General features: G+C 43.9%; 1 protein-coding gene across 1 annotated transcript in view; it reads right to left on the reverse strand.

Moving 5' to 3' along the window:
* Positions 1–13,227, reverse strand: part of LOC138964936 (uncharacterized) — a gene marked incomplete in the record, with an annotated part of 57,873 nt that overhangs the window by 2,751 nt on the left and 41,895 nt on the right. The window contains 7 exon segments of the mRNA XM_070337017.1: positions 467–822; positions 1,813–1,955; positions 2,325–2,933; positions 3,300–3,392; positions 6,110–6,219; positions 6,681–6,833; positions 7,082–7,235. Coding sequence (XP_070193118.1) covers positions 467–822; positions 1,813–1,955; positions 2,325–2,933; positions 3,300–3,392; positions 6,110–6,219; positions 6,681–6,833; positions 7,082–7,235 — 1,618 coding nt within the window.

Below are 13,227 nucleotides of genomic sequence, written 5' to 3' on the forward strand. Positions count from 1 at the left end.
CTGAAAATAAATCAGGACATACTGGAAGATTCAACCCACCAGCGTCAACGCCAAAAGAAGAACGGTGTTTATAGCTTACACTGCATCTAGGGAATCTACAGACAAAACACCTGACCCCACATGTGATAGTCTTTTAAGGCAAGAGACACAACTTCTCTTTTACACCTTCCCGGACATTTCACCTCACTTTTCCAGTCTTCGCCAAGGATGAAAATGTCAGAGTGCAACTAAACCTTGAAGTCATTATTCCTCAACTGAATTAATTGAGCGAAGTCGACTTCGAGAAGTGCCAAAAGTCGACTTCGAGAAGTGCCAAAAGTCGACTTCGAGAAGTGCCAAAAGTCGACTTCACGAACCTTGACGGTAAGAAGCTTTGATGCTGAATTTCCAGTGAAAAGACTTCGCGAAGTCGACTTCGGGCTCATTTAAGGACAGCCTTGAGAGAAAAACCAAACGCTTTACTGACTATTGGATCGCAGTGGAGTAGCGGCCCGGCACGTGGTAAAAGGCAGACCGGTGATGCACCTCAGGATACACGTTTTGCCGCGGGCAGACCGGGGGCCCTAACAGGGATGCGATGCCTGCGTTGGGCCCTGTCAGGGAGCTGGCATCGTTGTGCGGGACGACGTCATGAGGGCCGGGTACCAAGCAGCGACTCACGTGACTGGCCACGCTGCTGGCCGTCGTGTGCGCGCTCCACGAGCGGGGACCCTGACCCAGTGACCTTTGACTGCGGGGGCGTGGCTTGGGCGGGTCTTGGCTGCCATCTGCAATGCTGGCGTAGTGCTGGAAGAGGTTGTGCGGCGTGGACTGGGGGCGGACCTGTGTGATAAAGTAATAATCATACCACCAAACAGACAGAGAAATTCAAGTTTTACGCCCTCATGGCAAAGCCATCAGAGGCATAATTATGTTCCCGGGTTTTACCCCGACTTGAGATGAGATACACAAGTGTATGCGTGTTATGGTGGTTTCAGCCATCTGCATTTATGGCAGAATGACAGAGGTCTTTTACGTGCCGCTGTGGTGACACGGGGGTGGGACATGGATACCGTGTCTGGGTCTGCACATAAAGTTAACCCAAGCGTCCCGGCCCGGTTTCGAACCTGCGATCCTAGGATCACAAGTCCCGTGATCTACCATCTGAGCTACCCGGGCCCCCCTTAACAAAACAGAAAATTTGGTTCGGTTTTAAGATGACATTTGCAGCTTCTGTTCATTCTAAGACAGATAAGAGAGAGAGAGAGAGAGAGAGAGAGAGAGAGAGAGAGAGAGAGAGAGAGAGAGAGAGAGAGAGAGAGAGAGAGAGAGAGTGTGGCTGTGCGAGTGTATGTGTGCGTCTGTTTCTGTGTGTGTTTAACTGCACTCCGATTCCAATGATTGCAATCCATGTTTATGTGTGTGTTTAACTGCACTCCGATTCCAATGATTGCAATCCATGTTTCTGTGTGTGTTTAACTGCACTCCGATTCCAATGATTGCAATCCATGTTTCTGTGTGTGTTTAACTGCACTCCGATTCCAATGATTGCAATCTATGTTTCTGTGTGTGTTTAACTGCACTCTGATTCCAATGACTGCAATCCATGGCATCAGTAATGCCATTCAATTGGAGTCAGAAATTCACGGCACTCTTGGCTGAATTGACCCCAGGGCAGTCACATTCAAAGGAAGTTCAGATTGCTGATTATGTAACTAACCTGGGTCCAGTGCGTTCCAACCCACCTGCGGCCCGACTGTAACTGCTTAGTAAAGTTGTTGATGTACCAAAACAAGCCCCGATAGACTAACCAATTTAAAACAAAACCCTTACCTGGACTTTCTTCTTGGGCTTGCTGCCTGCGGGTTCGTCCCCGATGATGATGGTGCCATCTTGGAGGTGGGGGGCAAAGGTGTCCAGGTGGGGTGTGTCTGACTCCTCTAGGTTCTCCTCGACCGTTTCTTTCAAAATCAAGGCTGTTGGTGAACAAGCATGCTGTTAACCATAGTCCTATTTATGTCCGTGGCTTTACGAAAATGCTTGCACCAGGTAGTGCCATCGCATCCTAAAGCTTCAAGCATCACATAACTATTCACAAACAAAAGGCAAAATATGCAACAATCCTAAACTGCCAAAGACCTGCCAGTAGTAACATAATCATTAGTGCAGATTGAAACATCACTTGTATACAAAATATGTCACGGCATTGGAATTGATGTATAGTTGTAAGTAAATCAATGGCACCCCAACCAACCAACCCCCCCCCCCCCCCCACACACACACACAAAATAAAACCACAACTCCACAGGATGGCACAATTCCAAAGCGCCGCTTCATCAGCCTACCTGCATTGCGTTGCTCCTGGCGAGCACGCTCCTGCTCCTGCTCCTCCTGCTCCTCCTCCTCCTCCAGTCCTAGGTCCATCACCACTGTGCGCGGCTTGTCCCTCGTCCCTCTTAGCCCCACCCCTCGGGGCGTGCTGGTCTGGGCCCCTCCCATTCCCGCATCCTCCCCGCCCTCGCTGCGCTTCTCACTCTCCTCCTCATCCAGGTCCTCGCGCACCCCCAAGGGCGCCGTCTTGATGGCCCACGCCATTCTCATCGGGCCGCCCAACGCCGAAGACGCCGCAGAAGCTCTCTGAGATGACATGGGTCTGGAAGCCAGGAGGCGCTCCAAGGACATCAGGGAGTCCGGACGGTTGTGGAGCAGCACCTTCTCGCGACTCATGGCGCGGATTTCCAGCCCTCCGAACTGGTTGGTGGGGGAGGTGCAAGATCTGGACCCCGCCCTGCTGGCCATTAAGGGCCGGCGCATTTCTCGCTGCGGCATGAGAGAGATGTGTTGGGAATGCTCGGGGCGTGCCAGCAGCCCGGGGTCGGGGAAGCCTGGCTGCAGGGCAAGTTCCACGCGTCGCAGGCTGGCTCGTGCCGCCTTGGTGCTGCAGTCATCGGTACCTGCAGGGGTTCAGTCACTGCGTTAGAGGTCAGGGTTATCATGGTGTTTTGCTGGTAACTCTGTGTGTGTATGTGTGTGTGTGTGTGTGTGTGTGTGTGTGTGTGTGTGTGTGTGTTCGTGTGCATGTGTGAGACGGACTGACTTTAACTTCGTGCACGAAGGCTACATTCTATACAGTCTGCTTGTTTATGCATAGGATTTAAGCCTGAAGATAAGTAGGAAAAAATCATAATCTCGTTTGTACCGAAAAAAAGTATATGTCTGCCTGCCTGACGGTGTCTGTGTTCTTGAAATGCAATGAAGAAAAATGTCCTGCGGCTATCACGTTTCAAATGAGCCTTGTGTGAATACTCCGTTGACCTCACCTAGTGCTGTGGTACGGATATCAAGAGTACGTTGCAGTAGACGGCGGGCCTCCATCTTGGCATACCTCCCTCCCTCTTCCGCCCACAATTCCCCTGTCGCGGGAAAAAACAGAGTTATCACGTGTAGAAAAGAGCAAACGCGTGCTCTATCCTGTACAAGTCACAGTAAATTCACAAAACCAGGAAATTTACCAAATCTCTTAACATTTCTGTAAATGTGTATATTTCCTGTTTCACTGACTCAGGAATTTTGTAAATTTCCTAAATGTTTTTTAGGAAATGTGTAAATGTCCTGGTTTGAAGGGCCTGGAAATTTGCAAGTTTACTAAAAACGTATTTCAAGGAAAACGAGTGCTTTTTTGATTGAAGGAACTCCACTTCTAAAGTTTGGCAACTTAAAGGCAGAGTAAGCCTCCCGTAAACCATCACAGATACGGTCAGGCTTTTACACACAGTACAAACACCATTTCATTTAAACACTCACCAATTGAGAACATCCTAGGTGCCCTCCGTAAAGAGCGAACAATTTTCAAAGAATTTATTTTTGCGTGGTTTATCTTACCCCTGAGCCATCGTGAACCCGTGTGATCCAGTTTTCCCTTTTCACAATGCAGTCGTCATAGTTAGTCATTTGAATGCGACTCGACGTGAGCTTATCTACAATAGCACGTTTTTTTATGCACGAAACAACGGCTGTGGTTCACAAGAACTCTAGCGATGGCTTTTGACTGTTGAGAGGAACGGCGATTTGCACTGATAAACCGGGCCGTCGTCTGCTACGACCCTTGCGTGACCCTGCTTCCGGGCTTTTCTTTATTTAAACTTTCACAACTTCGAATTGTTCTGATCTTGTCTTGATGAAAAACGAATTCTTTTATGATTTAAGAATGTTTGTGTAACAAGCTGTCAATTTATTATTTAGATTTTAAAAGTTAGGTCTAGCGCAAAAACGAGGCGCCGTTGTTGTTAACGGAACAAGTCTACGAAAATAAATTCTTTGAAAATGTCTCACGCTCGACAGAAAGCAGCCAGGATGTTCCCGTTCGGTGAGCGTTCAAATGGAAGTATGCTTGTACTGTATTTAGACGCTCGGGGAGCTCTGTGATGGTTTACGGGAGGCTTACTGTGCCTTTAAAGTCAAACATTGTTTTATCTCTCTCTCTCTCTCTCTCTCTCTCTCTCTCTCTCTCTCTCTCTCTCTCTCTCTCTCCCCCCCCCAAACACTCGATCACCCTTTTAAGACAAGTTCGTATTGTTTTACTGTCCAAAACTTCCGCAAGCTCAGCTACGATTAGTCGTCTCCTGGATGCATATATATGCCGGTGCAACACGAAAAAATTATTCCCACGAGATTTTTACTCCGGAGTAAACATTTCGTACGAAAAAGTTACTCCCTTTACGAAAAAAGCACTCCCCCATTGCACGAGAAAATTACTCCCCAAGACAGGTGAGTTCCGAGTAAACATTTCGTACAAAAATGTTACTCCCCTGACGAATAAATAACGAATAAATTACTTCACCCCAACACGAGTAATTTAACTTCCCATGCCAGGTGTACGAAATTTTTACTCCCTTGTCCCCTGTTAGTCTTGGTGGTGGAAGGGGTGGAAGGAGGGTAGCGCGACATTCGTGTGCGCGAGATCACTTATTGGCATTATCCCTTCGCCCGCATCCCATTTTTGCGTACGAGATTTTTTACTGGAAGTAAAAAAAAATGGGGAGTAAAAATTTTGTGGAGGGAGTAATTTTTTCGTGCCTTGGGGAGTTCTTTTCTCGTACAAAAAGTGTACTCGGAGTAAGAATTTCGTACGAAATATTTACTCCGGAGTAAATTTTTCGTGGAGTAAAAATTTCGTGTTACACCAGTACCTGAAGCCAGAATTCTGATACATTTCACAAGCATTCTTGCAGCAGTGTGCAGGAATGATAAAGGGTATTAAAGGTCCTTGTCTACATTTTTATACCGAAATCGCCATTTGACCATTAAAATGCAGAGTCTATTATCTACAAATATCAACAATACACCCCCTTTCGATCAGGAAAGACGAAGCCAGTGCAGCCGTTTGAAAATTCATTGTAGTATTCCAGCGTAGTACTCATAGTAGGATATCCTTATTTGGAAAATGCCAAGCGCAAAACTCCTCTCAAATCACGTGCATTTCGTGCGTTTAAAAAAAAAGCGTGGACAGCGCTCCAGTGTCAAACTGTTGCTGCACGTGTTTGGGCGTGGCTATAAGCATAGTGACATGAATTTGAGTGGTCAGTATTTTTAGGCAAAGCACATGTTCTCAGCAAACAGAAAACAAAATATTGGAAGCGTGAGTCACGCTACCCAAAAATAAAATCTTTTTTTACATATATTTTTTTTCTATAACTTTTTTCCCCATGGTTCATTCATCATCTGACATAATTTTGTATCGAAATCTAACCATAAGATTATTGAAAAAAAGTAAAATGTAGACGACCACCTTTAACCAAGGAATATACGGTAGAGGATCATTCAATGGTATTTGCAGCTCTTAAGACTTTTCAGGCAGAGATTTAATTCTTACCGACAATGCACCCACGTGTACCCAGCAGTCTCCAGAATTAGCCCCATGGAAGTGACGCCACATACTAAAATAATGGTGAACATGTTGATTCATTCAGTGTGACGACCAACCCAACACAGGGCTAAACAGGGAGTTTGACGTTTTTCCCTAGCGTCTTTCGTGTGGGACTGTCTTTTAAAGTTATATTTTGTTAATTTTGTGCTGGAGTCAGTTATATCATCAATAGTTGCCCCAAGTGAAAAGGATAAGTGGGCTTACCTAGCTCTGCAAGGATTTCCGCCACCTGCAAGTGTGTGCGGCCCAGACAGTTCTCACTGACAGCTAGTGCTTTCCTGTACAGCTTCTTCGTCTCCTGCCGCTGGTCATAGCTGCAGGTGAAAACGAAGAACATCAGAACGGGGGTCACGTGCCAGCCAACATGAGAGTAAACACACAAAAAGTTTTAAAAAACCCACCAAAATACAATAATAAAAACCACACGTTCCTTCGTGGCTGTATGCTCACTTGAATCAAACAACCTCTGGTCTGCAAGTCCGTATACTACTTTAAATTACTATAGCTCTAATCCCTTTCTGGTGACTTTTACCCAAGTCTCTCTCTCCCCCCTTTGGTCTTTTCTAACACCTTACAAAGTGTCTGATGGTATACCATTGCACATGAACGACGCATACAACCTCACTCAATTTCTCTTCTGACAACACACACACACACACACACACACACACACACACACACACACACACACACACACACACACACACACACACACACACACACACACACACACACACACGTAAAACACTAATACTACCGCTACAAACATACTCACTCATATTTGATGCCATTTAAAATGTTGTTGACCCTGGCCAAGGCCAGCAGTGTTGTTGCCACCTCGGGGTGCTCGTGGCCGTGCCACTGCTGACGTAAAGCCAAGCACTGTTTTAGGCTCGACTTGGATCGTGCCAATTCTCCAAGCTGGCCCCTGTCATTTATATTGGAGACATGAATGGGTATACATCTTCTTTTGATTATGTCATGCAGCGACACAAGACTTGATTCAAATTACTGTGGATTTCATGAACGTAAGCATTGATCTCACTATTGTATTCTGGTATTACGTGCTTTTTTTCTTCTCAAAATACCCTTTTAAAGTACAATTTTTATAATTTGGAATATGATAAAAACGATAATTGCTGGGACAAACACAATGGGAAAAAAAACTTGACTCACCTGTAAAGCCCCTCGTGAAAGTGGATGGCGGCCCTCAGCACGTGGTTGCCTGTCAGTTCCGAGATGGTCTCGGCGGCCTCCTTCAGCAGTGTACCTGCCTCTTGCATGTCCCCCTCCAGCAGCCGCATGTAACCATGGTGACCCAGCAACACGCCTAGCAACCAGGCACAAGACATACCATAACATAAGATCATTTATTGTCCGTACAATTAAACAATGGATGGGAAAGTGTGGTTCATCTGCTCTTAAAACAACATATGACAACAACCCTAAACATAAAAACAATAAAACATACGAAGTAGGAACACCCAAAGTACTCCCGACAGGCGCGTACGCGGCCCACATCCATTCTACCTGCACTCTCACACACACACACACACACACACACACACACACACACACACACACACACACACACACACACACACACACACACACACACACACACACACACGACAGGAGAGACTGTTGTGATACAAGTCAGCTTGGTGCTAGATTCCAACGATCTCAAAGGATGACAACAGAAGACGCGCACAATATTACTGCATTACCCTCCCTTGTCTTGCCTGTCGCGTCAGTTCAACGGATAACGGACTTTTGTTTATTTCAACCCCGAAGTTGACTTCGCGAGGTCTTTTTGCCGAAATTTAAGTGCGACATCAGGCAGTATTTTTTCTCTCTCTTTGTTGTGTGTCTATATTGTGTGAACATTCAAGCAAGCAAACAGTGCAGACGAACGCGATACACAACAGTCAAATAGTAGGCCTACCGTATTTTCCGGGTTACAAGGCGCTACAGCGCATAAGGCGCACCCCCTTCTTTTTAAACAAAATTGTAATCCAGTCACCCATTGGGCGCAGGGGGCCGATAGGGCGCACCAAAATTAAAAAAGTATACCGGTAACAAACGGTCGAAGAATGAAAATAAGCCGCACATCAAAGGAAGAATACAGAGTGGAAATATGTGTGCTCTGTGTGTGCGGGGAGATCAAAGGCAGGTCCATTGTGATAGCTGGGTTGCCTTGTTTAGACACTGACCTTCTTCCCAGGGGTCAATGACCCAGTTTTTGCTATGAGAGGTGGTTCCCCTGTCATAGATCTGAGAGAGGAAACACTTCCTGCACCGGGGTCAGTGACCGAGTTTAACCTATGGGGCGGTCTCTTTGATGTCTTGAGAGGAAACTTGGCCAGGGTAGTACCTAGTAGCTGAAACATGCATTATCACAAGTTGTTTGACTGGTACTCAGGCGGTCTCTTTGATTTTTTTCGTATTTCATACACGGATTAGGCGCTTCGTTATACAAGACGCAGGGGTCAAACTCGAGGAAAAAAGTCGCGCCTTATGACCCGGAAAGTACGGTAATTATAAATGATCCCCTGTCTCTGGATTAAATTGACCATCTATCATTATCATTGTCTGTTGTGTGTCCACCTTTTTGACCGATCGATCCAAGTTCGAATCAAATGTTTCCTTTTGTCCATGATTAAACATTCAAATAAATTTACCTTTTTAAAATTCTCATTTGTACAAAGATCTTGCGCTAATGTTTTTTTGTGTGCATATGTGAGCAAATTCCCTTCCACAAGTAAAATTTGCATATTTAAGAATATGATAAAAACGATAATTGCCTGGACCAAACATAAACAAGAAATTCCTCGGAGGTAGGAAAAACACCCCCGTTGGTCAAAGGGAAATAACCATTCTCACTGCACCCATTCTCACTGCCACCAACTGAGAAGGTTATTTCCCTTTGACCATGAATATGTTTCTGTATAAGTCCTTGTAGAATCTTAATCCACCAATAACTCCCTAACCGTGTGTTTGACTGGTCCCAATTTTTGTAAGGACCGTCTCAGGAATGTATAGAACCTGTTCACCAAGTTTGGTGACGATCGGTCCGTTCATTCTTGAGATCTATATGCGAACACAAACACACAAACACACAAACAAACAAACACATCGACCGAAACCTATACACACCCCTATACCGGGGGTGTAATAAAAGAAACTATGTTTTTTTTCATTTGGACGTCGTCCACGAAGGATGGAAACTATCGACTTTCTGATATTAGGAAACACATTTACAAAATGTGTATCACGTAAGCAGCGATCAGCTAGTTTAAAAAAAAACAAGTCGCGTAAGGCGAAAATACAATATTTAGTCAAGTAGCTGTCGAACTCACAGAATGAAACTGAACGCAATGCCATTTTTCAGCAAGACCGCCACCGCTCATGGCAAAGGCAGTGAAATTGACAAGAAGAGCGGGGTAGTAGTTGCGCTAAGAAGGATAGCACGTTTTTCTGTACCTCTCTTTGTTTTAACTTTCTGAGCGTGTTTTTAATCCAAACATATCATATCTATATGTTTTTGGAATCAGGAACCGACAGGTAATAAGATGAAAGTGTTTTTAAATTGATTTGAACAATTTAATTTTGATAATAATTTTTATATATTTAATTTTCAGAGCTTGTTTTTAATCCGAATATAACATATTTATATGTTTTTGGAATCAGCAAATGATGGAGAATAAGATGAACGTAAATTTGGATCGTTTTATAAATTTTTATTTTTTTTTACAATTTTCAGATTTTTAATGACCAAAGTCATTAACTAATTTTTAAGCCACCAAGCTGAAATGCAATACCGAAGTCCGGGCTTCGTCGAAGATTACTTGACCAAAATTTCAACCAATTTGGTTGAAAAATGAGGGCGTGACAGTGCCGCCTCAACTTTCACGAAAAGCCGGATATGACGTCATCAAAGACATTTATCAAAAAAATGAAAAAAACGTTCGGGGATTTCATACCCAGGAACTCTCATGTCAAATTTCATAAAGATCGGTCCAGTAGTTTAGTCTGAATCGCTCTACACACACACACAGACAGACAGACAGACACACGCACATACACCACGACCCTCGTTTCGATTCCCCCTCGATGTTAAAATATTTAGTCAAAACTTGACTAAATATAAAAAGAAGAGAAAGTCGAAGCTTTCACATTTGAAAACTTGAAGACAAATGCCAAGTACCGCTCAATAAAGTTTAGTTACGATAGTGAACAGATCATCCGCAAACGCGAGTGTTCTAGTTAGTGATTATACACCGAACCGTCAGTTATACAACACAATGCCGGTTAATCCTCATGTTGAATTATTCACTTCTCTTATCGCGTGCAGCATGGAGGTTATCAGCAAAAATTATGGTCATGCAGCCCAACCAAAGTACCTTCATAAAGAAATCACATGATGATATTCTGCAGTTGATGAGCTACCAACTTACTGAATAAACCCCAACCGCAAGGGAATCTATCTGCCAACAAAAACACGCCAGACAAGAATATTGTCTTTCTCGTCGCAATGCTCGACAAAAGAACAATCTCGTCGCACAGTCCTACGTTGCTTTCCACACAATGAATGTCAACACCTTAAGCTACTGCCAAGACTCAAACCCTTCATGTTTTAATAAACTTCCAGTACAATGAACTTGACTGCCAACAAAAACACGCCATTGTGATTCGATCTTTCTTGACACCGACTGACACGGAGACCATTCTGCTCCACTACTGTCTACATACACGCATAAGCTTGCAGTAGATGAATAACGCCTGACAGTTAAAGAATCAAATCAGTAATTAGATCAAAAGCGGATGCCAATTCCTAAGCCAGTATTAAAAACACACAAATCAAGGGTTATTGATTTTTTTAGCCCCGAGACAGGATTAAGTTGGGGGGGGGGGGGGGGCTGGGGGGGGGGGGGGGGGAATAATAGAACAACATCAGAATCTAGGTCAGCTTATGAACACCTTTCTACACCCGAAATCTATAATGTATTGATTCTCCCGTCAGATTGAAAGCGGAACGCCGCCGTGTGTATGAGGTTAAAAAAAAAGAAAACAAGAAAAAAGTAATAATACCGACATTGTTAGAATCAGGAAGGCAATACAGCATGCGGGGGACATTTTTCTATCCATCATTCATGCGATGAGTGTTTGATCCCAAACATGTTCCCCCGAATAATATATAAAAGGATATCACACACTTACACAAACGTGTGACCGAGAATGCCGCGTAATTAACAGTACCTTCCTTCCCGTCATAAGCGATCATATCAACCATTACAGATACGTCCAAGCTGTCCCTCGGGACAAACGGCTTTTATCCCCACTTGCACATATACCACAAATCAACAGTCTGGTTGCTCCCCGTGCAGAGGGAGAATTCATGTTCGAATCAATTTGGAAAATTGACATATAGGTGTCACTGACTTCTTCTTGGGCTAAAACTCTCACGTACACTCGTGGTTTTTTTTTTTTTTTTTTTTGCACGAGTGGAATTTTACGTGTATGACCGTTTTTTTACCCTGCCATTTAGGCAGCCATACGCCGTTTTCGGAGGAAGCATGCTGGGTATTTTCGTGTTTCTATAACCCACCGAACTCTGACATGGATTACAGGATCTTTTTCGTGCGCACTTGGTCTTGTGCTTGCGTGTACACACGGGGGTGTTCGGACACCGAGGAGAGTCTGCACAGAAAGTTGACTCTGAGAAATAAATCTCTCGCCGAACGTGGGGACGAACTCACGCTGACAGCGGCCAACTGGATACAAATCCAGCGCGCTACCGACTGAGCTACATCCCCGCCCAGTGTCACTGACGAAATTAATTCATTAAAATTCTCACTCAGCACATATTTCCCCTTAGACTGTAGATTGTTGGCATGTGTCCATGTGGAAGAATGATTTCAACCCATGCAGCACAGTAAGATATGTATAGTTTTGGTTGTGTACATGATCGCTAATACGAGGTGGGTGGTACCATTAAAGGGTGGCGGACAACCAGAATACAGATTCATGCTGCACAGACAAACACAAATGTCAATGACAGCGAGCGGGGAGAATAGAGATTTCGCCGGTGTAACACGAAATTTTTACTCCACGAAAAATTTACTCCGGAGTAAATATTTCGTACGAAATTCTTACTCCGAGTAGGCTACACTTTTCGTACGAGAAAAGAACTCCCCAAGGCACGAAAAAATTACTCCCTCCACGAAATTTTTTCTCCCCATTTTTATATTTAGTCAAGTTTTGACTAAATATTTTAACATCGAGGGGGAATCGAAACGAGGGTCGTGGTGTATGTGTGTCTGTCTGTCTGTCTGTGCGTGTGTGTGTGTGTGTGTGTGTGTGTGTGTGTGTGTAGAGCGATTCAGACTAAACTACTGGACCGATCTTTATGAAATTTGACATGAGAGTTCCTGGGTATGAAATCCCCGAACGTTTTTTTCATTTTTTTTATAAATGTCTTTGATGACGTCATATCCGGCTTTTCGTGAAAGTTGAGGCGGCACTGTCACGCCCTCATTTTTCAACCAAATTGGTTGAAATTTTGGTCCAGTAATCTTCGACGAAGCCCGGACTTCGGTATTGCATTTCAGCTTGGTGGCTTAAAAATTAATTAATGACTCTGGTCATTAAAAATCTGAAAATTGTAAAAAAAAATTAAAATTTATAAAACGATCCAAATTTACGTTTATCTTATTCTCCATCATTTGCTGATTCCAAAAACATATAAATATGTTATATTCGGATTAAAAACAAGCTCTGAAAATTAAATATATAAAAATTATTATCAAAATTTTTTTTTCGAAATCAATTTAAAAACACTTTCATCTTATTCCTTGTCGGTTCCTGATTCCAAAAATATATAGATATGATATGTTTGGATTAAAAACACGCTCAGAAAGTTAAAACGAAGAGAGGTACAGAAAAGCGTGCTATCCTTCTCAGCGCAACGAATACCCCGCTCTTCTTGTCAATTCCACGGGCACTGCCTTTGCCACGGGCGGTGGAGTGACGATGCAACGAGTATACGGGCTTGCTGCGTTGCGTTGCGTTCAGTTTCATTCTGTGAGTTCGACAGCTACTTGACTAAATATTGTATTTTCGCCTTACGCGACTTGTTTTTACTTCCAGTAACAATCTCGTACGCAAAAATGGGATGCGGGCGAAGGGATAATGCTAATAAGTGATCTCGCGCACACGAATGTCGCGTTACCCTCCTTCCACCCCTTCCACCACCAAGACTAACAGGGGACAAGGGAGTAAAAATTTCGTACACCTGGCATGGGAAGTTAAATTGCTCGTGT

This window comes from Littorina saxatilis, linkage group LG4 (assembly GCF_037325665.1).
Source record: "Littorina saxatilis isolate snail1 linkage group LG4, US_GU_Lsax_2.0, whole genome shotgun sequence".
In the NCBI taxonomy this organism is placed as follows: Eukaryota; Metazoa; Mollusca; class Gastropoda; order Littorinimorpha; family Littorinidae; genus Littorina; species Littorina saxatilis.